The sequence below is a fragment of the Urocitellus parryii genome, chromosome 15 (assembly GCF_045843805.1).
Source record: "Urocitellus parryii isolate mUroPar1 chromosome 15, mUroPar1.hap1, whole genome shotgun sequence".
NCBI lineage: Eukaryota > Metazoa > Chordata > Mammalia > Rodentia > Sciuridae > Urocitellus > Urocitellus parryii.
Window position 1 is genome coordinate 30,110,106 of NC_135545.1, and position 23,284 is coordinate 30,133,389.

General features: G+C 34.2%; 1 protein-coding gene across 1 annotated transcript in view; it reads left to right on the forward strand.

The window, feature by feature from the left end:
• Positions 1-23,284, forward strand: part of Chd9 (chromodomain helicase DNA binding protein 9) — a 182,754-nt gene that overhangs the window by 145,593 nt on the left and 13,877 nt on the right. The window contains exons 26-36 of the mRNA XM_077793223.1: positions 684-787; positions 1,287-1,404; positions 2,464-2,521; positions 7,167-7,209; positions 8,104-8,323; positions 11,393-11,595; positions 15,421-16,326; positions 17,301-17,464; positions 18,316-18,588; positions 19,416-19,584; positions 22,876-23,015. Coding sequence (XP_077649349.1) covers positions 684-787; positions 1,287-1,404; positions 2,464-2,521; positions 7,167-7,209; positions 8,104-8,323; positions 11,393-11,595; positions 15,421-16,326; positions 17,301-17,464; positions 18,316-18,588; positions 19,416-19,584; positions 22,876-23,015 — 2,398 coding nt within the window. The remainder of the gene's footprint in view (positions 1-683; positions 788-1,286; positions 1,405-2,463; positions 2,522-7,166; positions 7,210-8,103; positions 8,324-11,392; positions 11,596-15,420; positions 16,327-17,300; positions 17,465-18,315; positions 18,589-19,415; positions 19,585-22,875; positions 23,016-23,284) is intronic.

Here is a 23,284-nt window from a genome sequence, read left to right on the forward strand (position 1 = left end):
TTTTAGAGATATTATATTTGTTACTTAGGAAAGGTCTCTGAGAAAATAATAGTTTTCAAATGTTAGGCACAGGAGAAGAAAGTTGCATTTGCAAAATTTGAAGTATTATACTTCTTTCTTACTCATAAAAAACAGCCAAGTTACCAAAATATTCTGAATTTATTATTATAATTTTTGGTACTATATTCTCATAGCATAGAATTATTTGTATAAGCATATTTATGTATTTTAGTTAAACTTGCCATTTTTTTTTTATTTTCTTAGCAAAAAGTGGTGTAGAAGAAACAATTTGTTTTGCAGTGTAAAACAATTCATTTACACTTTCAGGGCTATTATATGCAAAATGACATATTTCATCCAGATAATTTTTGGCAAGTTGTAAGTTGAAAGAATATGATTCCTTAATAAACCTTATTGAAACTTAATCTCTTTCTTAAAAACCACATTGCTTTCAAAACTATGTAAATATTTGCCTTCTTTTTTTTTTTTTCTTGTTTGTAATAATTATATCTGTCAGATGCACTGGAACACCTATATCAGTCTAGCCTTAGAAACTTAGAGCCTGTCTCAAAATAAAAAATAAACAGGTCTGGAAATGCAGACAGTGCAGGTATACTCTGGGTTCATCCCCCGATACCATAAAAGTAATTCATTGTGCTTTATCATGATTTTTTTTTTTTAAGTGATATTGATGTTTGGGTACCAGAACCAGACCATTCAGAAGTTCCTGCTGAGTGGTGGGACTTTGACGCTGATAAGTCTCTCCTTATAGGGGTTTTTAAACATGGTAAGTAGGAGTTAAGGTAGGGGGAACCCTTTCTATGTACAATGTTATTCAAATAGTTCTCAGTTTATTGATTTCCTCTTATAGCTTTATTCTTATAATACTTTTTAAATATATTCTGTATTAGAAAGATAATACTATCAAACTAGGTCCATCAGTTACTACATTTCCTCATTAGAGGGTGGTATTCATGACCTTTCTCTCTCGGATGTACATTTTACACATTTCCTCTCTCAAGAAAAATTAATTTATGAAATGTGTGTATGTATGATCAGTTTATTCTGTTTTTCTTAACAGAATTTTATCTAAGTTTTTATAAATAATTATTATCAGATCATGTAATATTTGTGATAATTTCTAGAAAATATGACTCAATTTTTCTCATTTTAATATATGGTCCCTTTAGTTCAGGAATATCACCCACCAAAAATATGAGAATGCATATATTTATATGTCTTCCTTCTTTTAATCTTTTTTCCTTTGTAATTGATGACACTTTCAGGATATGAAAAATATAACACTATCCGAGCAGACCCAGCATTATGCTTCTTGGAAAGAGTGGGAAAACCTGATGATAAAGCAGTTGCTGCTGAACAGAGAGCCAATGATTTTATGGATGGGTATGTACATTTCAGAGTCATGAATTCTCCGTGTATGTCTTCTGTTCAACTCAGTCAGGTTTATCTTTAAATGATGTAGCAATAAGATAATTAATTGAAGTTCAAAATCTCAAAGAGCTATTAATGCTTTAGTATTTGACCATACAAAGTAGGATAAGGAACAGATTGTATGACCTGTTTTGGTTTTGGTGCCTAGGTTTGAACCCAGGATATTATGCATGCTAAACACATGCTTGACCACTAAGCTGTACCCCAGCCCATACAATTGTCCCCCCAACCACTTGGTACTGGGGATTAAATTCAGGAGAGCTGTACACAGTAGCATATCTCCAGTTCTTTTTATGTTTTATTTCAAGAGAGGGTCTGGGTAAGTTGCTTGGGCTGGCCTTGAACTTGCAAAAACTTCTTGCCTCAGCCTCCTGAATCTCTGGGATGACAAGTTGCACCATCTCTCCTTACAATACCTGTTTCTTTGATGAGTCTTTTATGTTTTTCACTCTAGTAGTGTATCATGGCTACTAGTCCATAAAATTCTAGGGACAAAAGAGGGAAAAAGAATGGCAAGAATATAGTAGTTGCAGAGAAAGATGATAATTGTTCACTATCCCTGTTATAAGGCCTTACATCATCTTTCGATTCTCCCCAAAAGAGAAAAATAGGAGACATTTCAAGGATAATAATAGAATACATTTAATATTGAATTGGGAATAAGAATAAATTGGGGGGCTGGAGATGTGGCTCAAGTGGTAGCGCGTTTGCCTGGCATGCGTGCGGCCCGGGTTCGATCCTCAGCCCCACATACAAACAAAGATGTTGTGTCCGCCGAAAAATGAAAAATAAATATTAAAAATTTAAAAAAAAAGAATAAATTGGTACTAGCTCTTTTTTACTTGCCATATAGTAGCATTTATGATATGGCTTGCCCTACTTTAGCTAGAAAACAGATTTCATTTCGATTCTTAAACTAACAGATTCTTCCATTGAAATTTCATTTGTTTGTTCTGTAAATAGAAATCATATTTGTTAAAATAATTATAGCATTTGTTGTAATTTTAACAGGGATGTGGAAGATCCAGAATACAAGCCTGCCCCAGCCATCTTTAAAGATGATATAGAGGTATGGTTTAGATCATATTTTAAAATTCGGCATTTTAGGTGTTCCTTGGTTTCTCTTCTATGCTTTTCTTTCAAGTTTTTCCTTTGTATGTTTTCTGTATATATGATTCTTCTGTTTCTCAGAAGATTAGCTAAGCAAGTGATCAACTTCAGTTGACAAACATCACATGATTATTTTGAATTTGTTTGATCTCCTCTCCTAGACAAAATAAAAGCTGATTTGGACATGTGGCTGTTATGGATTTTGCCCACATGCTACACATCTTCGAGCTAGGATAAACAGTGTCCAAGGCCAAAATTCCCAAACAAAGTAATAATTAGATGCTAAAGGCTTACAGTAAGAGAAACTGTATCTACATAAGGTGGTTTGAAATAGAGGATAGATCCTAGAGGAATTATAAGCAGCTACAGCATAGTTAATAAGTGTTCTATTCATAGAATTTCAAAAGGAAGAAGAATTAGAGGAAAATAATCCATGAATGGGGAAAAGGATGTTGAAGAAGATGAGGATTTCTATAATATTTATGAGAGTATGGTAAAAGACTAGATGTTACTTCAGTTTGTCATGTTCCTCATGGTTACTAAGAACATTAAATATGAGAATGACAGAGAAGATTCATGTCAACGTGTATTTATAATGTGAACTAAAATACTCTATGATGTCTGGACTCTCAAAGGCCAGTATTTTTTGGACAAACATCACAAGATAAGAACAGGGAAATTTATTTCAACATGGGTTCTGGGTAGGAAAAAAAATATTATCTCCATTAATAATTTATAACCATAAGACTACCTTCTTATGGGTTTATGGTTTGGTTCTTTTACTTCATCTGCTTAATCCAGGAACCCTCGAGAAAAGAATGTAAATAAACAGGAGGTCCTTAGCTAGGTACAGTGTCACATGCCTGTAATCTTAGCTACTCAGGAGGTTGAGGAACAGGAGGGTCATAAATGTAAGGCCAACCTGGATGAATTAGCAACATCCTGTTTGAAAAATGCTGGGTGTATTGCTCAGCAGTAGAGCATTTGTTTAGCAAGTGTCAAACCCTAGGTTTGATCCCCAATATGGGAGCCAGAGCAGGGGCAGGAAAAACAACTCCATAAGCAACAACTTCTTTAATGCAGATTATATGATTCCTGAAGATGAAGCCGACATTTAAAAAATACATGAGGAAAAGTTTGCCATAATGCCCAGAACAGTGAAAGAAAAAGCTGCTTTTATGTGAACTTCTGCAGACTGAGAACTTCTGAGCCCCTCCCCTTACATGCTGGGTATAAATCTCTGAACCTCCCTGAACTTGGGGTTCAGGGGATTGATTGATTACAGCAAAGGCTGTACCCTCTGGACCTGGCTGCAGCCAAATAAAACTGTTTCCTGCTTAAAAAAAAAAAAAGTTTGCCATAAAAGATGTTAACATATAACAAAGAACAAGTTTAGAGTTCTGAGAATTTTTTTAACTGTTGTTTTTTTTTTTTTTTTTTTTTGGGGGGGGTGGGGGGCTACCGGGTAATGAACTCAGGGGCACTCATCCACTAAGCCACATCCCTAGCCCTATTTTTTATTTTATTTAGAGACAGGGTCTCACTGAGTTGCTTAGTGCCTCACCTGTGCTGAGGCTGGCTTTGAATTTACAATCCTCCTACCTCAGCTTCCTGAGCCACTGGGATTATAGGCAATAACTTTTTTTTTTAAATCTTGATCTTATTTGTTAATTTTAATTTTTTAAAATATCATTTATTGTGAAAGTTTTTTGGATTTTTTTTTTAGAGAGAGAATTTTTAATATTCATTTTTTCAGTTCTCAGCAGACACAACATCTTTGTTTTTTGTATGTGATGCTGAGGATTGAACCCAGGCCGCACGCATGCCAGGCGAGCACACTACCGCTTGAGCCAAATCCCCAGCCAGTTTTTAATTTTTTTTATGTGGTGCTGAGGATGAAACCCAGTGCTCCACACATGCTAGGTAAATCACTACCTCTGAGCCACAACTGTAGCCTCTAGAGTCTTGAGAATTTCTGATAATGCATCCATTGAAATAGAAAATAAGCAAAATTTTAAATGATTAAACACATAAAGAAAGAACCAGGAACTAAATAAAAGACAAGATGATTTTAAAAGACTAGGAAAGCCAGGTACAGTGTCATATACCTGTAATTCCAGCTGCATAGGAGAAATGATTACCCTGGAAGTTTGAGGCCAGCCTAGGCAACATAGTCAGACCCAAGAAATAGACAAGGAATATGTGAAAAATTATTGTATATACATGTAACAATGGGAAATGTAGTCATTTCCATTTAAATAGACAAGGAATATGTGAAGAAATAGACAAGGAATATGTGAAAAATTATTGTATATACATGTAACAATTAGAAATGTAGTCATTTCCATTTAAAACTCACTGATTAGGTTAAGCATTTTGTTAGACAAATTAGATATACCTCATGAGAGAAGAAATGCTTTGTAAAACAGATTTAAGGAAATTCTGAAAGTGGTATGCAATGGCTCATTCTGGAGTAGAGAGAAACTACATGGTAATTCAAACAGTTTAATGTAAATAATTATTTATTATTTTGTGATTGCAATAATGAAAGAATAGTACTGAAAGTTACAGAGAACTCTAAGAGGGTAGGATTATGGCTCAATGAAAGAGCACTTGCCTCACACGTATGAGGCACTGGGTTCAATCCTCAGCACCATAAATAAATAAATAAATAAATAAATAAATAAACAAACAAACAAACAAAGGTATTGTGTCCATCTACAACTAAAAAAATATTTTTGAAAAGAGAATTCTAAGAAATTTAGGAATCATGAATTGAAGGAGCATCTTCCTCTCTTAGGACTAAAGTAGAGCATCCAAGGTAGAGCCCTGTCTACCCAGAGCCTCAGCCTAGACTTTGTTGGGAGGACATTGCTATGGCTCATTGAATGGCAAAAAAAAAGTTGTTATGCTGCTATACTGATTCCCACTTGCTGGAAATCTGCCCTCTAGAGTTGCCAAGGAAGTTATATGGATACTTTGTTGTAAGTCTGCCCAAGTCAGAGGTAGCTGGGGGGAAAAAAAAATTGGGGCCAGTAGATGCTAAATAAACTGCTCAAATTACAGGAAGTGGGTACTCAGGAAGCATCTTATATGGTGAGAGCTGAGCTCACCAGAACTAGAAAGGAAAAATCTTTTTCTCCTATGTGATTTCTCTACTTCCTTCTGTTGACAAAGCTTAACATCATACTGGCTAATAGAGGAAAACATATTTAAACAGTTTAGAGAGGCAATAAATATTGAGAAGAGAGATGATTAATTAATAACCAGCACAATGGAAAGTATATTATCTAAAAAATTTCCAGCTCTTGAAAGATATGAATCCCAGATTTAAGAAATAAAATGAGTCTTTGTAAGATAAATGAAACTAAATTCACTCTATAAAAACATCCTGGAGTTTCTACAAATAAGACAAACAAAAGAAGTTTTAAAACATCAGCATCAAGCCGGGCTTCATGGTGCATACCTATAATCCCAGCAGCTTGGGAGGCTTGAGGCAGGAGGATCCCTAGTTCAAGGCTAACCTCAGCAATTTAGCAAGACCCTAACCAACTTAGTGAGACCCTGCCTTAAAATAAAAAATAAAAAGGTTTGGGCATGTAGTGGTAAAGTACCTCTGCATTCAATCCTTAGTACCAAAAAGAAAAAAGAAAGAAACCATCAGAATCTCCTTGTTATGAGGCAGTGCAGCCACAGTCCAAGTTGGATCTGTTTGGGAAGGGAGAGAAAACAGTAGCTGGCATCCAGGGAAACTTCTCCAGGTGAGTGGTACTGGAGAGGTGTGTAGGACTCTATGTGGCCAGTCACATAAAAATAATAAATAATTCAAAAAAAATTTTTTTTAAAGCCATGATCAGCCAGTTGCAGTGGCGTACACCTGTAATCCTAGCAGTTTTGGAGGCTAATGCAGGAGGATCACAAGTTCAAAGCCAGCCTCAGCATCTTAATGTGGCTCTAAGCTTAGCAAGACCCTGTCTTGAAATAAAATGTAAAAAAATGGCTGGGGAGGTGGCTCGATGGTTAAGCACCACTGGGTTCAATCCCTGGTACCAAATTAATTAAGAAGAAGAGATGCCATAATCTGAAATGAAACAAAGAGCCCTTCTACACAGAAATTATGATAATTCTAACTTCTAACTTTTCTAAAATGATAATAGCAATTAATAGACAATGAAAACAATTGCCAAAGTACTAAGTATAATATATTGTTAGGATGCCTAATTGAAGATGCTCTGATGATGGACAAAAATTGGAACTACAGTACAAGTAAACTATTCAAGGCTAAAAAAGAAAGGATTTGTAGGTTGGCAAATATGAAAATGAATAAACTTTTTGAGAGTTGGTACACAGAGAAAAAAATAGCAATAAATCCTATGACATTTGGAAAAATAGAGGATAAAAATACTGTTTTAAAAGTAATAATAGAAAAGTAAATAGTCTTAAGCAAACAGTGACTGGTCTAGAGTGTCAGGCTGAGAAATGGGAATGAGGTATTATTTTTGCTAAATTAATTATTAATTCTATTACAAAAAAACATTCTCTATTACAAAGAAGATTGATTCTTTGAACCCAATTACCTGTGGCAATTTTTTTCTGTTTTAAAGGATGATGTTTCCTCACCCGGAGATCTTGTTATAGCAGATGGAGGTGAGTTGCATTTAATTCTTTATTTTGTATTTTTGTAATTTCATGTTCTCATGACACTATGAGATCAATAAACAATTCCAGTTTTATTTGTTGCTATGTATGTAAATTCTTTATTGAATATATTTGTAATCATAAGATACATTCATTGATTTTTTAATTTAACAATGTTTTTAGTTGTTGCACATCTTTACTCAGTGGGTCACTGGGTTTCTGTAGCATTGATACTGGTGATTCTATGGCTTGATTATTAATAAACTTATATGGGAGACTTTATCAACACATCATCAAGTGTTAATGTAGCAATACATTCAATTTCTTATGCTTTCCATATGTACATGAGGAACCATCCTTTTTATTGTTTTTTAATTAATTTTTTAATTATATGACAGCAGAATGCATTAAATTCATATTACCCATATAGAGCACAATTTTTCATGTCTCTCATTGTATACAAAGTATATTCATACCAATTCTTGTCTTTATACACATACTTTGGATAATGATGACCATCACATTCCCAGTTATGTATAAAAGTTTCTACAAAGCTTTTCTGAGCATGATCCAAAGCTTCTACTTCCTTCCAATATTAAGAAAGAAACAAATTGTTGCTGGAATACGTTTATCCTTCCCTGGAAATCCATGCCTCTGCCTCCTATAGTTCAGCTAAGAAAGTGGGGTTGCTTAATGTGAATAGGTAAACATTAATTATATATGGCATTATTGTAATATTATACCTGTGAGCAAAGTATTAGATCCTATATTTATTATGTAAAGAAAATCTTAAAAGCTACAACATTATCATAATGAATTTCAAAGGTGTATATTCCTCCCAATAACTAAAAATGTTTTGTTTCTAATTAAATTGAGATTAATTTAATATGAATTTAAATATAGATGGTCAACTGATGGAGGGTGATAAAATTTATTGGCCTACTCAGTCAGCTTTAACCACACGGTTGAGACGACTCATCACTGCATATCAGCGTACTAATAAAAACAGACAAATCCAGCAGATACAACCAACCTTCTCAGTGCCTGCCAGTGTAATGCATCCTATTTATGATGAAGCCACTCTTAATCCTAAAATGGCAGCCAAGATAGAAAGACAACAGAGGTAAGATAATAGCACTAATTTTTTTTAAGGGGATATATCCAAGAAGTCATACATTCTAGACTAGAGTGCTATGTCATTGAACTATGCCCCCAGCCCCTAAGTATTTAATATAGTATTGAAATATATTTGTTTATTCTGAAGCCTGTTAGGATGTGATTATCTTGCTAACTGATCAAAGTAAAGTTCTTTTGCAATATACTCACTTATATATGAAGAATTATGTTAAAACTAATAAAGATTATTGCATCTTATAGTTATTAGCCATACTTCATATTTAATCACTCCTTTCATTTTAGGAACATTAAGTTATTTTTTAAAAGGAGATGCAGAGCAAACCCAAGAATAAAGCTATCAATACAACAGAAGTTTGAATTGTGTGAAATAAATTCTGTTCTCTTACTTTATATTAAGACAATTACAGAATGTAAGAATATATGGAAAGCAAGTTCACCTCTAATTCATACAAGAATGTGTCCTTAGAAACTACTAGTGTTAATGAAAAGAAAATGCAAGAGACCTTGTAAAGAAGACAGGCAAACTTCTCTTATTCCAAAAGTTTCCAACTTCTTTAGAAAAAGAGTGCATGGAAAAGAATAGCAATGTTAATCAGTACACTAGCCTCCTTGTTAAACCTGGTTTATAGGATATTCTCTGGAACATAAATCATTGTATGAAACCTAAGAATTTAGCTATCCTAGCTTAAGTTTTAAATATTACCTTTGTAAATATATTATTTAAGTTATCCAATGTATAACAGACTATCCTAAAACATGTTGAAATAGTATTCATTTGTTTCTTTTGATTGTTTGAGTTGACCAAGTGTTTCATCTATTTTGTATGCAAGCATAAGCTGGGGTTCTGAAATAGATGGAAGATTGACCTCACTCACTCACATAGCTGGCAGTTGGTGCTAGTTGCCTGCTGGGAACCCTAATTGTAAGACAGATCATTCCAAACAAGAAAGTAGCAAAGCCAGTTGCTGCTGATTTCTTAAGACCCTGTCTCATCAATTATATAGTGTCACTTCTGCCGCTTTGTCTTGGTCAAAAATGTCACAGGGCCAGCCCAGATGTAAGGGAAAGGAAATAGATTCCATGTCTCAATGCAAACAAACAATTTATGGCCATCGTTAATATATTGTACACATTTTCCCTCAGTTTGTTGGATCCATATTAGTCTTCCTAGAATAATAAATAGTTTTATCATGGTGTTCAGTGGCTCCTTGTTTAAAATAGATATGAAATCTTATATTTTTAAGCCTAAATTCAAAGTTATTTTCAGTTAGGCTTCAGTTCATTTCTAACTTTTCTCAATATAATTCCTTTTACCAAAATGTATTACCTAGTCTTAACCTAGTACCCCAATTTTTTGTTGTTGTTGTTTTTATTTGTACTAATGATTGAACTCAGGGTCACTTAGTCACTAAGCCACATCCCCGGCCCTTTTTATTTTTTATTTTTTAAATATTTATTTTTTAGATGTAGTTGAACACAATACCTTTATTTTATTCATTTTTATGTGGTGCTGAAGATCAAACCCAGGGTCTCGCATGTGCCAGGTAAGCACTCTACCACTGAGCCACAATCCCAGCCCCTTTATTTTTTTATTTGGAGACAGGTTCTCACTAACTTATTTAGAGCCTTGCTAAGTTGCTAAGGCTGGCCTTGAACTTGTGTTCCTCCTGCCTTAGCCTCCTGAGTCTATGATTACAGGTGCTTACCACTGCCCCACTCCATTCCTATTCCATCCCTGTTCTTATCACTCAGGTCTAAGGTTCATATGAGTTGATTGGCTTCCTAGACTTGATGTTTTTATTTTTACATTGTCATTAATGTATAACTATGATAAAAAAAATGGCTCATTAATATATTTCTAAGTTCTTTCTCATATGCTTTTTTTCACTAACACAATTCAGTGAGTTAAGCAAGGAAAAGTTTTTATAAATCGAAGTACTAAAGTTTGGAAATCTGTGATTTATGATGATAACATTGCCCTTTTTAGGTTATGTTACCTAAAAAGAGGTTATTAAGCCAGGCATTTAAAGCATTTCATTATTTGACCCCGCTTTCTCTTGCTTTGTCGTGTGTATGAGCCATATCCTCGTCATCCCAACAAAATAAAGTACTTTATACTTTGCTTTTTCCATGCTATCTTTTTTTTTTTTTTTTTAAAGAGAGAGAGAGAGAGGGAGGAGAGAAAGAATTTTAATGTTTATTTTTTAGTTTTCGGCAGACACAACATCTTTGTTTATATGTGGTGCTGAGGATCGAACCCGGGCCGCATGCATGCCAGGCGAGCGTGCTACCGCTTGAGCCACATCCCCAGCCCCACCATGCTATCTTACTAACACCGCTCCCCCATCTTATTATTGTCCCATATTACCTTGTGAAATGCCACCTACTCAGTCGTGTTTTTCTTAATTGTTCATGTCTGAACTGATTCTTTCGTTATCTGTCCCCTCCTAAAATTCCTTATTTCTTTAACTCATACAATAATAAATACTACCTTATACTATAAACGTGGTTGAAAATAGCTGGGCATGGTGGTACAAGTCTATAATCCCAGGAATTTAAGAAATTGAGGCAGGAGGATCATAAGTTTAAGGCCAACCTTGGCAACTTAGCAACACCCTGTCTCAATTTTTTTTTTTTTAAAGGACTGGGTAAGTAGCTTAGAGGTGGAATGCTCCTGGATTCATTCCCCCGCCCCCCCGTAAGCCCCTCGCCGCCATAAAAAGTGTGTTTTAAAGTGTTAGGTACTACTGGATGTTGTGGTGAGTGCCTGTAATCCCAGCAGTTTGGAAGGCTGAGGCAGAAGGATCACCAGTTCAAAGCCTGCCTCAGCAACTTGGCAAGGCCCTAAGGAATTTAGCAAGACCCTGTCTCAAAATAAAATATAAAAAGGCCTGGCGATGTGGTTCAGTGATTGAATTCCCCTAGGTTCAATCCTCAGTAACAAAAATAAAGTGTTAAGTACTAGAAATGTTTTAAGTTTGTGTGATAGCCATTACATTTCAGTAATAATGTATATTGACCAATGTGGTTTTTACTTTAATCTGAATCAAAATAGATGGACCAGAAGAGAAGAAGCTGACTTTTATCGAGTTGTATCTACATTTGGAGTTGTTTTTGACCCTGATCGAGGCCAATTTGATTGGACAAAATTTAGAGCTATGGCTAGGTTACATAAGAAAACTGATGAAAGTTTGGAGAAATATTTGTATGCATTCATGTCCATGTGTCGGAGGGTTTGTCGTCTACCTTCCAAAGAAGGTATGTATAAATTTTCCCCCTTGTTTTGGTTAAAGAAGCAAAATCACTAAAATTCAGAAATATTTCAGAATTTTAAATAACCTATGCTTAAAGATCCTCCATTTCTTAATCATACTATTAAAATTTGTCTCTAAAGAGAATTAAAAATACTGAATTTTAAGATATTTCACATTTGACCACAGCTTTATGATTAGGAATGAGTGGAAGGTAAAGGATAGATTTTGCTAAACAGAACTAACCTATGTCTTTAGTCCATATTTTAGAAACTTTCTAAAGGAATTATTTACCTGAATAATTTTTCAAGAAATGAAGCCCCGTCTTGTGAGACATTTTAAAGAATTTTTGTATATGATCTCCACTTAGGGTTATCTTAAAAAAAAAAAAAGATAATGAATTAATCTTAGTTAAGGAACTATTCTGGAATGAATTTTAATGTCTTCAATGCCTAGAGAAATAACTCATTCTCATCCTGTAGCAGTTCCTGTCAATAATGCTCAATATGAGCAGTTTTCTCTCTTTTTTTTTTTTCACATTACCTTTTTTTTATTGATTGATTTTTTTGTAGTGCTGAGGAAGGAACCCAGGGCTTTGCATGTGCTAGCAAGTGCTCTATCCCTGAGCCACAACCCCAGCCCTGTCTCCATTTTTTTTATTGACTATTATTTAAGTGGTGGGGCTGAAAGTATGACTCAGTGGTAGACCAGTTAAAACATGGGCAAGGCCTTGGATTTGATCCCCAGTATTGCAAAAATATAGATGCACACACAAAATTTATTTTGTAGTTTGACCTCTCTTGTCCCTTGTGTGAGCCATATCATTCATGTGTGTGTGTGTGTGTGTGTGTGTGTGTGTGTGTATGCATGTGTGTTTTTATAAAAGACATAAATTCCATGCAGGTTTCTATATGTGTGTTCATGTGCACACACAAACTATATGTGTATACATGTGGATATATACAAATATTTTTAGTTGTAGATGGACACATATATTCATTTTATTTGTTTGTTTGTTTATTTATTTATTTATGGTGTGATACTCAGGATTATACCCAGTGGCTCACATATGATAGGTAGTCAAGTGCTCTACCAGTGTGGGGGGTTAACGCCAGCTTTACTTATGTTTCTTATTTTAATTTTCTTTTATTTAAATGGATCTTTTGTTTGTTTGTTTATATGTGGTGCTGAGGATTGAACCCAGGGCCTCATACATGCCAGGCAAGTGCTCTACCATTGAGCCACAACTTCAGCCTCTTAATTTATTTTCTTACAAATGTTTTTGTCAGTCTGTCCAGTAGCTAATCACTTGATTACCCAAATACTAGCTGATGCAAGTAGGTTTCATTATACTTTCAGGTCTGTTAAAAGATAGTGTTATGTCCTAGTGATCTAGTAATTATTTGAAAACATAATAGCAAATACTGAAAAAAAATTAAGTATTTGTATTTATTTCTTAAATGTCCACAATTATCTCCTAATAGGATTTATGTACCTTTGGGGTACTATATAAATTCTCAAATTGTGATTGTAGTCTGTACCAATATTTCTTTGACTTTTTTTTAATACAGTGTTGCTTTTGTTTTGAATTACATTTAGACTTACAGACAAGTTGCAAAAATAAATAAATAAACAACAAGTTTGCATATATTTCTCACCCTGCCTCTCCCAATGTTAAAATCTTAACCTAACTAATTATAATCATCAGACCAGGAAATTAATGTTAGCATAACTCCATTATACACATGGGATTAGTTCTAGGACATCAGAGAATATTAAAACCCAAGGATGCTCAAGTCCTTAAATAAATTGGGTAGTATTTACATATAACCTATATATATTCTCCTAGAGTTTGATTCATGTCTAGATTCTTTTTAATACCTAATACAATATAAATACTATGCAAATAGTTGTATTATTTAGGGAATAATTACAAGGCATAAAAGTCCATACATGTTTAGTACAGATACAAGTTTTTTATTTTCCATCCAATGTTAGTTGAGTCCATGGATGCAGAATCCATGAATGTAGGAGGCTGACTATTGTTGATTGAACTTTACCAGTTTTTTCACTAGTGTACATTTTTGTTTCAGGATTCCACATTGTAATTGGTTGTTTTTTCTCCTTAACCTCCATAGTTTGTAACAGGTTGTTAGTAATTTTTATCTTGGTACCTTGAAAATCATTGAATAATTATTTTGCCATATATCCTTTGATTTGGGTTTGTCTTGTGTTTTCACATGATTGGATTGAGATAGTGTATTTTAGGCTGGAGTAACAGAAATTATTTGTCTTTCTCGCAATGTAGTTTCATGTAGTTCAAGATGTCAGTCTCTTATTACTGATGATGTTGATTTTAATTGTTTAGATAGTTTATGATGTGTTTTTCCACTATATTTTTGCCCCTATACTTAACAGATATCTTGAGGAGTCTCAAAAATCCAATTTCTTCTCAAATTGTCACCCATTGATTTTAGTATCTGTCAGATACTAAATCTTATCTGTAATAGTTTTTCTATAGAATTCTGCTTCAAGGAAGAACTGTTTCTTCTCCTTCTCTATTTAATCAATTACTCATTCCTATCAATATAAATTCATGAAATTTTATTTTATTCTATAGATTATAATACAATTTTTTAGCTGAAATTATTCCAAATTTGGCCATTAGGAGCTCTCTACGTTGGTCCCTACAATATTTTTAAGTGCTTGCTAAATACTAGTAACCTAGATTCACAAATATATGACCTCTTCAAAAGTAATGGAACACAATCTAATGTTGAAACTGAAGTACCTCCAGCTGGTAGTTTGTATGGTATTTGGCAGATATGCCAAATTTGAAAAATTCCTTGGTTCTCCTATGAGTTCACTGTGATGCCCTAAGTTACTTGTGCAGTTTAAGATGCCATTTTTTTTTAAGTTGGACACATACCTTATTTTTATTTATTTATATGTGGTGCTGAGGATTGAGCACGGTGCCTCACACACGCTAGGTGAGTGCTCCACCGCTGAACCACAACCCCAGTCCTCTATTTTTGTATTTTTTTTTTAAAGGAGAGAGAGAGAGAGAGAGATGGACACAATGCCTTTATTAATTTTTTTTTTTTAATGTGGTGCTGCAAATTGAACCCGGGTCCCGCCCATGCTAGGCGAGCACTCTATTGCTGAGCCACAATCCCAGCTCCTCTATTTTGTGTTTTAAGTGAGTTTAAACAAATGTTTTTCTCCTTGATTAGTTTATAGGGAATTTCTTAAAAGTAAATTTCTAGTTAATTAACATACTTCAAAAATAGTCTTACTTTTTAGTTATTTTAGAAGATCTGTACGTTGTGTTTTGTTATTGATTTATTTAGATACTGGTGATTGAACCCAGGACCTGTACATACAAGGCAAGCCCTCTACCAACTGAGCTACATCCCCAGCCCTATTTATTTATTTTACTAGGGATTGAACCCAGGGGTGCTTTACCACTGAGCCACATCCCCAGTCTCCTTTCCTTTTCCTTCCTTCCTTTTTTTTCTTTCTTGAGACAAGTCTTGCTAATTTGCTTAGGGCCTCACTAAATTCTTAAGACTGTCCTCAAACTTGTGATCCTCCTGCCTCAGCCTCCCAAGTCACTGGAATTACAGGCATGTTCCATCACACCTGACTAATCTTTCATATTTTTTATTAATTATTTTTAAAATTTATTTTTTTATGTAAAAATATTAAAAAGAAATTTTGGAAATTGCACAATGATACTGAGTAGAGGTGTGTTTTAGACGTTATGTTATTTCTTTTAAGTCTCTAATAAAGTATATTTGAAGTTAAAATTTTTGTCTTTGTTTCAATGCAGAATTGGTAGATCCAAATATTTTCATCCAACCAATCACAGAAGAACGGGCTTCTAGGACTTTGTATCGCATTGAACTTCTAAGGAAAGTACGCGAGCAGGCCCTTCGACATCCACAGTTGTTTGAACGCTTGAAGCTTTGCCATCCAAATCCAGACTTGCCAGTCTGGTGGGAATGTGGCCCTCATGATAGAGATTTGCTTATTGGCGCTGCTAAACATGGGGTCAGCCGAACAGATTATCATATTCTTCGTGATCCTGAGCTCTCATTTATGGCAGCTCAAAGGAACTACAGTCAAAGTAAGATGACTCATTCAAGGACGTCTACCCCACTTTTACAGCAATACCAAGTAGCACTTTCTGCTTCTCCTCTTACCTCTTTACCTAGGCTTCTAGATGCTAAAGGTATTATTCTAGAGGATATGAAAGTTAAAAGTGAAACCCTTAAAGAAGAGCCTCAGTCTTCTGAAGAAGAATCTATGTCTTCTGTGGAAACCAGGACACTAATAAAGTCTGAGCCTGTAAGTCCAAAGAATGGTGTTTTATCACAGGCTACTGGAGACCAGAAATCTGGTGGAAAAGTTGAAACAGACAGACGCATGGTTGCAGCCAGAACAGAACCCCTAACTCCAAACCCAGCTTCTAAGAAACAGAGAGTCCACAAAAGAGGATCAGAATCTAGTTCTGATTCTGACTCTGATTCTGAGAGATCATCCTGTTCTTCCAGATCATCATCTTCTTCGTCTTCCTCCTCTTCTTGTTCCCATTCTCGATCAGGCTCTAGTTCTTCTTCATCCTCATCATGTTCGTCAGCATCATCTTCATCTTCCTCCTCTTCTTCCTCCTCCTCATCCTCTTCATCTTCATCAGAAGAAAGTGACAGTGAAGAAGAGGAAGTCCAAAAGCGAGGTATATGCATAAAGTAATTTCACTATTTTTAAGAGAACTTTTCAAGGGAAAATGAAAATTTGATTTAGATAACTTAAGCATGCTTAAAATTCTTAGCTCAAATTTTATGCATACAGCTTTTCCTACAAATTCATTGTGTTGAAAACGAAACTAAAACTACTGGTATACGTTCCCTAATCAGTATGCAAGACATTGCAAAACAGATTAGTCAGAAAAAATTTTTACACAGTTTTACACAGTAAATTGCCTTACATTTGGTAGTATGTTTTCCCCTGGAACAAGTTGATCATTTAGCAAACAAAAGTTAATGTTGCATAACAATTACCAGGAATCTTAAATAGGCAAATAAGAGTATAATGGCCCATACTTGACACCTGTCTACTCAGAAGGATATAGGATAAGAACTACAGCTTGTCAGCAAGGTAGTGTTAGGTGGTTCTCTTCTGCAAGTATCTTTGCAAGTATCTTTCAGCCTCAGGAAAATGAGTCAACACTAAGCATGTGCTAGCTAGATCCACTCTGACTTAAAGAGCCTCCTACCCTGCAGGAACCAGAATCTCTTATAACTACTCCTTAGGCATAACATTCAGGGTTGCCACAAAGAATAAGAATTATGGTACGCCCATCAAGTATTTGTATTTCTTTCAATCCAGATAAAGTCTTCCAATCAGAAGTCAGTCTAAAAGTAATGGTTACTTTACTGTAATCTAGGTGAATTTTTCCTTTTTTATAAAAACCATTTTTTTCTACCATTTCTTTTTACTTTTTCATTTTCAAATATCTCTGAATAATTACATTAGATTTTTGAAAGCATATATGAAGAGATTGGGAATGTAGCTCAATTGAAGAACACTTGCTAGCATGCATAAAACCCTGAGTTTGATCCCCAGCATTGCAAAAAAAAAAAAAAAAAAAATAAGAGCATATAAAATTGTCTTGTGCAGTCATTTTAAAATGATTATAATTATTCTTAGCAGAAAGTACCCCTCACATGAAAGCCTATGATGAAGAAAGTGTTGCATCACTGAGCACTACCCAGGATGAGACCCAGGATAGTTTCCAAATAAACAATGGGACACCAGAATCTGCTTACTTCTTACAGGGTGGATACATGCTGGCAGCTTCATATTGGCCAAAGGTAAAGGAATGATTTATTGATGTTGTAGCAGTTTTCTATGTTGCTATATAGTATTTTCTATATTGGTATTTTCTTATTATGTAAAAAAATAAGTAATTGTAAAATGTGGAATGACAGTTTGGCATTAGCATCAATATATGTGTCATATCCATCCATTACATTAGTTCTACTTTAATGTGTATGCTTCTCAACCTAACTTTAAAATGTTTAGAGTAGCTTGGCATGGTGGCACACACCTGTAATCTCAGTGGCTTGGGAGGCTGAGACTGGAGGATTGCAAGTTCAAAACCAGCCTCAGTAACTTGGTGTGAGGCCCTAAGAAACTTAGCAAGTTTAAAAAAAAAAAAAAAAAAGTTGGGGGATGTGGCTCAGTGATTAAGCATCACTGGTTTCAATCCCTGGTACCCCAAAACATGTTTAGAGTAAAAGATAATGAATCTTTATATTCAAGTTAATACATGCTTTCAACTGAGATGCTTTAAAGAAATTCATTATAGCCAATTCTGACCTTTAAAAAAAAGTGCATTTAAGTACATGAAGTATCAGTGGTAAAAAGCAGCTAAGACTGGATTAAAAATGGGTGAGCTCCACCTATTATGTTACAAGACTAGTACAGAAATCCTCAACTTTAGGGAATGAGTTGGATCTCCAAAAGTTTGTCCTAATTATTATTATTATTATTATTTTTAGTTGTAGATGGACACAATACCTTTATTTATTTAGTTTATTTATGTGGTGCTGAGGATTGAACCTAGTGCTTCACACATGCTAGGAAAGCTCTACCACTGAGCCCCAGCCCCTGCCTTGGTCTAATTATTAAAACTATCCTTTGATGTTACACACTTTTCTAGGATCGTGTGATGATCAACCGGCTGGACAGTATTTGTCAAACAGTTCTGAAAGGGAAGTGGCCTTCTGCTAGAAGAAGTTATGATGCTAACACAGTGGCTTCTTTCTATACCACAAAACTACTGGACAGCCCCGGAGCAGCTGCAGAATATAGCGAGCCCAGTGTTCCCACTCCCCCAGGTGCTGGTGTCAAAGAAGAACATGATCAGTCAACACAGATGTCAAAGGTGAAGAAGCATGTACGAGAAAAGGAGTTTACAGTGAAAATCAAAGACGTATGTGTATTTTTATTGCCCTAGGGCCTGATTGCGATTGCGGTGTGCAGCATGCTTTTCCTGCAAATGGCTGCCTGCTCTTAACTCTTCCTTTCTTCACATACTTGTCTTCTGGTATTTGCATTTTCTTTTTTGATATCCAGGTTATTAAACTTGAATACTCTACTAGAGGGATCATCATTAAATATGTTTCTCTCCTTATACTTCTGAAAATTGTTCTGCTGATCAAGATGCTTTCTTAAACAGTGTGACAATTTCTGTTTTGATTTTTTTTTGTTTAATATTTTAATATATCACTGTACTTCCTCTTTTAAACATTTAGCATGTCCTGTTATTATACTGTTTTGAATCTTGGTTGATTACTAGGTATCTAATATATGGGTCACATCATCTGAGTGTTATTATGAATAATGTACCTAGAGATGTATGACTAAAGCTGAAAATGTACTAGTACTGTTTTGCTTTGAAAAGTATATGGTACATGAATTTTTTTCACTTAAGATAGAAATTATTCATTGTAGATGTTTTTTATTCAATTGATTTATAAAGAAGATGGGAACTTCACTTATGTTTCAGGGTTTTACTTCACATTTTTTTTAATATTTATTTTCTAGTTGTAGTTGGACATAATACCTTTATTTTATTTATTTTTATGTGGTGTTGAGGATTGAACCCAGTGTCTCCCACGTGCTAGGCAAGTGTCCTACCACCGAGACATAACCCCAGCTCACTATTTTACTTTTTCTAAGTAAAAATTTTCTTTTACTATCCTATAATAAGATTTTTGTTAACATTTTCTGTTTTAATAATGGTGTCTTTTTAAACAGGAAGGTGGTTTAAAGTTGACATTTCAGAAGCAAGGGCTTGCCCAAAAAAGACCATTTGATAGTGAAGATGGTGCTCTGGGGCAGCAGCAGTACCTGACTCGACTTCGGGAACTTCAAAGTGCGTCAGAGACAAGCCTCGTCAATTTTCCAAAATCTATGCCTGTATCAGGTGAAATGCATATATTTTTCTTATTATGAAATATTTCCTACCATTTCAGAATTCTTTTATGATTCTCATAGTAAAAATTCATTTTTTTCCTTTAATGTCAGAACCAGTGTTAAGTCTATAATATAATAACTATAGTTTAAATTTTAATAAATATAGAGCTTTTAATATGACATTTTAAATCACAGAGGTCAGTTTAGTTTGCAGGCTTGAATATTTTGGTGAAGACTCTTTTTTTGTACCAGGAATACATAACCACTTAGCCACATCCCCAGCCCTTTTTATTTTTTGAGACAGGGCCTCACTACATTGCTTAAGGCTTCAGTAAGTTGCTAAAGACTGGCTTGGAACTCCTCCTGCCTTAGCCTTCAGAGGTGCTGGGATTACAGGCATGTGCCACACCTTGTCCAACTGAAGGCATCATTTTTGTAAAATTACTTCATACACATAAAGTTTAAACAGCATTTCAATATTGAAGTATATTGTGAATTCAAAAACCAACACCTAAACCATCAAACCTACCTGTAGTCACAGCTACTTGGGAGGCTGAGGCATGGGGATCATAAATTAAAAGCAAAACATCTAAGTCACAAAGTTAATAGTGATTGGTAGAAATTAAAATGAAAAATTTTAGAAAATTTAAAAGTTTTAAAAATAGTAATAATCCAGATAACTGTAGTATACAGGAATGAGTTATGACTAATCCCCAGAAGTTTTATCCTCATGCAATTCTTGTAGGACTAAGATTATTACTATTTTAAACTGTCTTGACTGTTAGGCAGTTCTAATTGTCAGAAACTTCTTTTTGATTTGAAAGTAAATTTACCTCCTGTCGGTTCTTTTCAAAGATACTGCCTTTATAAGCAGTATAGAGTGAACCTTGTCTTTATGTCTTTAATATTTCTTCTAAAATTTTGATAAATAGAAACAATAAGTATTTACTGAGTATGTAAGTGGTACCAGGTGCCGTGTGCTCTATAGGTACTGAAGACATTGTTTCTATCCTGACCTAATTGTGCTTTGCCTGTGTCCTTTGTAAAGTTTTTGAGAATTGAGAATGACATTGCAGATCAACTGAGTCTCACATACTAAACTCCCAAAATACTAATTTCAGTTATAGCAAAGAAATGAGTTGAATTTCTTTATACCTTCATTATATAAGGCTAAGAACTCTATTTCAGTGTTACACAATACTTGGAAGCATTCCAGAACTACTGTATATTGCATGGTGTATGGAGTTCCTACATTTTAGGAAAACAAGGCTTTTTTTATAAATGTCATCTTGAATTTATTGGTATTCCCAGTTGCTGCTACTATCACTTTTTAATTTTAAATTAGTTTATCTTTGTCAAGCATCCATTTTTATACAGTTAGAGTTCTGTTTAATAACAGAAGTTTCTTTTTCACTAGAAAATGGGAATGGATGGGATGATAAAAGTGTGCTTTTGTCTAACCTAAATGAACTTTAATAATATCACAACCCTTATCTTGATGACTCCACTATAAATGTACAGATTGACTCTGTCATCTGTACATTTTATTGATATTACTGTTGAATATTATATAGGCTTCACCTATAAATAATTCTTTAAAGTTTTTAATAGTATCAGTAGGAGCATTGCTTTTGCAACTATACAATAGGTTGACACTGTATAGAATTATTAAGTATTATGTCATCCTTTTTTTAGCTATAGATGGACACAACATCTTTATTTATTTATTTTCTTTTTTAATTTATTTTTTATTTGTAGTTGGCCATAATACCTTTATTTTACTTATTTATTTTTATGTAGCGCTGAGAATTGAATCCAGTGCCTTGCATGTGCGAGGCAAGTGCTCTACCGATGAGCCATAACCCCAGCCCCTCTTTATTTATTTTTATGTTGTTCTGAGGATCAAACCCAGTGCCTCACACTTGAAAGGCAAGCGCTTCACCACTGAGTTCAGCCCTAGCCCTCATCTGTCTTAATTGTATATATGAAAATCTGGAATCTGTCTTTTGGACGTGACTTTTTGGAAAGCTTTAACATTTTTGAGCCTGTTCTTATTTGTGAAATGATTAACAGGAATAGGAAAGAAGTTGCACTGTTGTGTAGATTACATTAATAAAGTGGCTACTAAAGAGCATGGCGTACAATTAGATACTACATAGATGTTAAAATTAGGTACTCCCAGAGTCTATAATTGGATGCTTAGCAAATGCTTTTATTGAAATTTTTAATTTTCAAAAGGCTGTACCTTTTTTATTCTTGTGATTACCTTTTGAATTTAATTTGAAAGCCTATATAAATACACCAAGTGAAATATAACTTAATTCATGAAGGAAAGTAAAATAGCACAGGTTACAACAAGAAGACAAAACTAAAGCACTCATTCCAGAAACTATATGGAATAGCAGATAAATGATGACAGAGCTAAGCAACCAGTGGTTGAATTCTGTCTTTTATTAACTCTTGTGACATTAAGCAAGTGACAATGCTTCTGATCTCATTTATAAAACAGACTTAATAATATTTCTGTGTTTTCATTCTGTTTTTGATGATTTATTAATGAATAGAACTATTTCATACCTCTTACAAATATAACTATTAAGTGCTTACTAAAATTAGGAAGGTCAACTTTAATTTGATAACTAAAACTTTACTGATGATCCTAAAGAAAATGTCTTAAGTAGGTTGGAGCAGGAATTAACAATGGGAAATTGAGAAATAAGTTAGTGCCTTTATTAAGAAGCAGCACAATATAGTTCAGTTTAAAAGTTTCAGAGTTACAAAGACTTGAAGAAGTTAATTTTATGTTTGTATTGGCCATAGTTTTGAGTTGAGAAGGAGAATCTGAAGAAAATAGAAATGACTGATTTTAAAAATAAGCTTTTAGAAACTGTAGGAATTAATGGGTTTGAGAGGGTTTGTCTTGAACAGGAGAAAGGCAAGCTTCCAACTCAAAAAGAGAAGACAAGTCAAAAATTCAAAGAAGCCTGTTAGACACCTCCAAGTTTAAAATTGAGAAACAGGGGTGATTTTTTTTTTTTTTTTTTTTTTTTTTTGTAGTGCTGGGCATTGAACCCAGGGCCTTGTCATGTGAGGCAAGCACTCCAACTGAGCTATATCCCTAGCCCTAGGGAGTAGAGGTGGTAGTGATGTTTTATTTCAAGAATTGCTTGATTTATGATAATTAAAATAAGAATTAAACTTCCATATAAATTTAGAAAACTGATTACTTTCACTTTGTTTAAGAAGTAAAATTTTATCTCTATTTTGGTGTTTAATTTGATTTAATTATGTGTTTAATTAGGTACTTCCATTCAATCAACAATTGGTGCCAATGGAGTGATATTAGACAACCAACCTGTAGTCAAAAAAAGACGAGGAAGGAGGAAGAATGTAGAAGGTGTTGACATCCTCTTTTTTAACAGAAATAAACCACCTAATCATGTAAGTAAAGTAACTAAAAATTACTGATCCTTGAGTTCATAATTCTATCCCATAAATATACACATTGCACTTATGTGATTTTACAAATATAATGTTAATAAAAAATTAGAAGTGTACTATGTATTTTCAGGTTTTGTATTATTAGTAGAATCTGACATTGGATAAGATTCATGAAAATCTTAAGATTAAAATTTAGCAGAATTTAATGGAAGAACTTTTTTCCCTTCAATAAAGAACCACTCCCATGTCCATATGTGAAAACATCACAG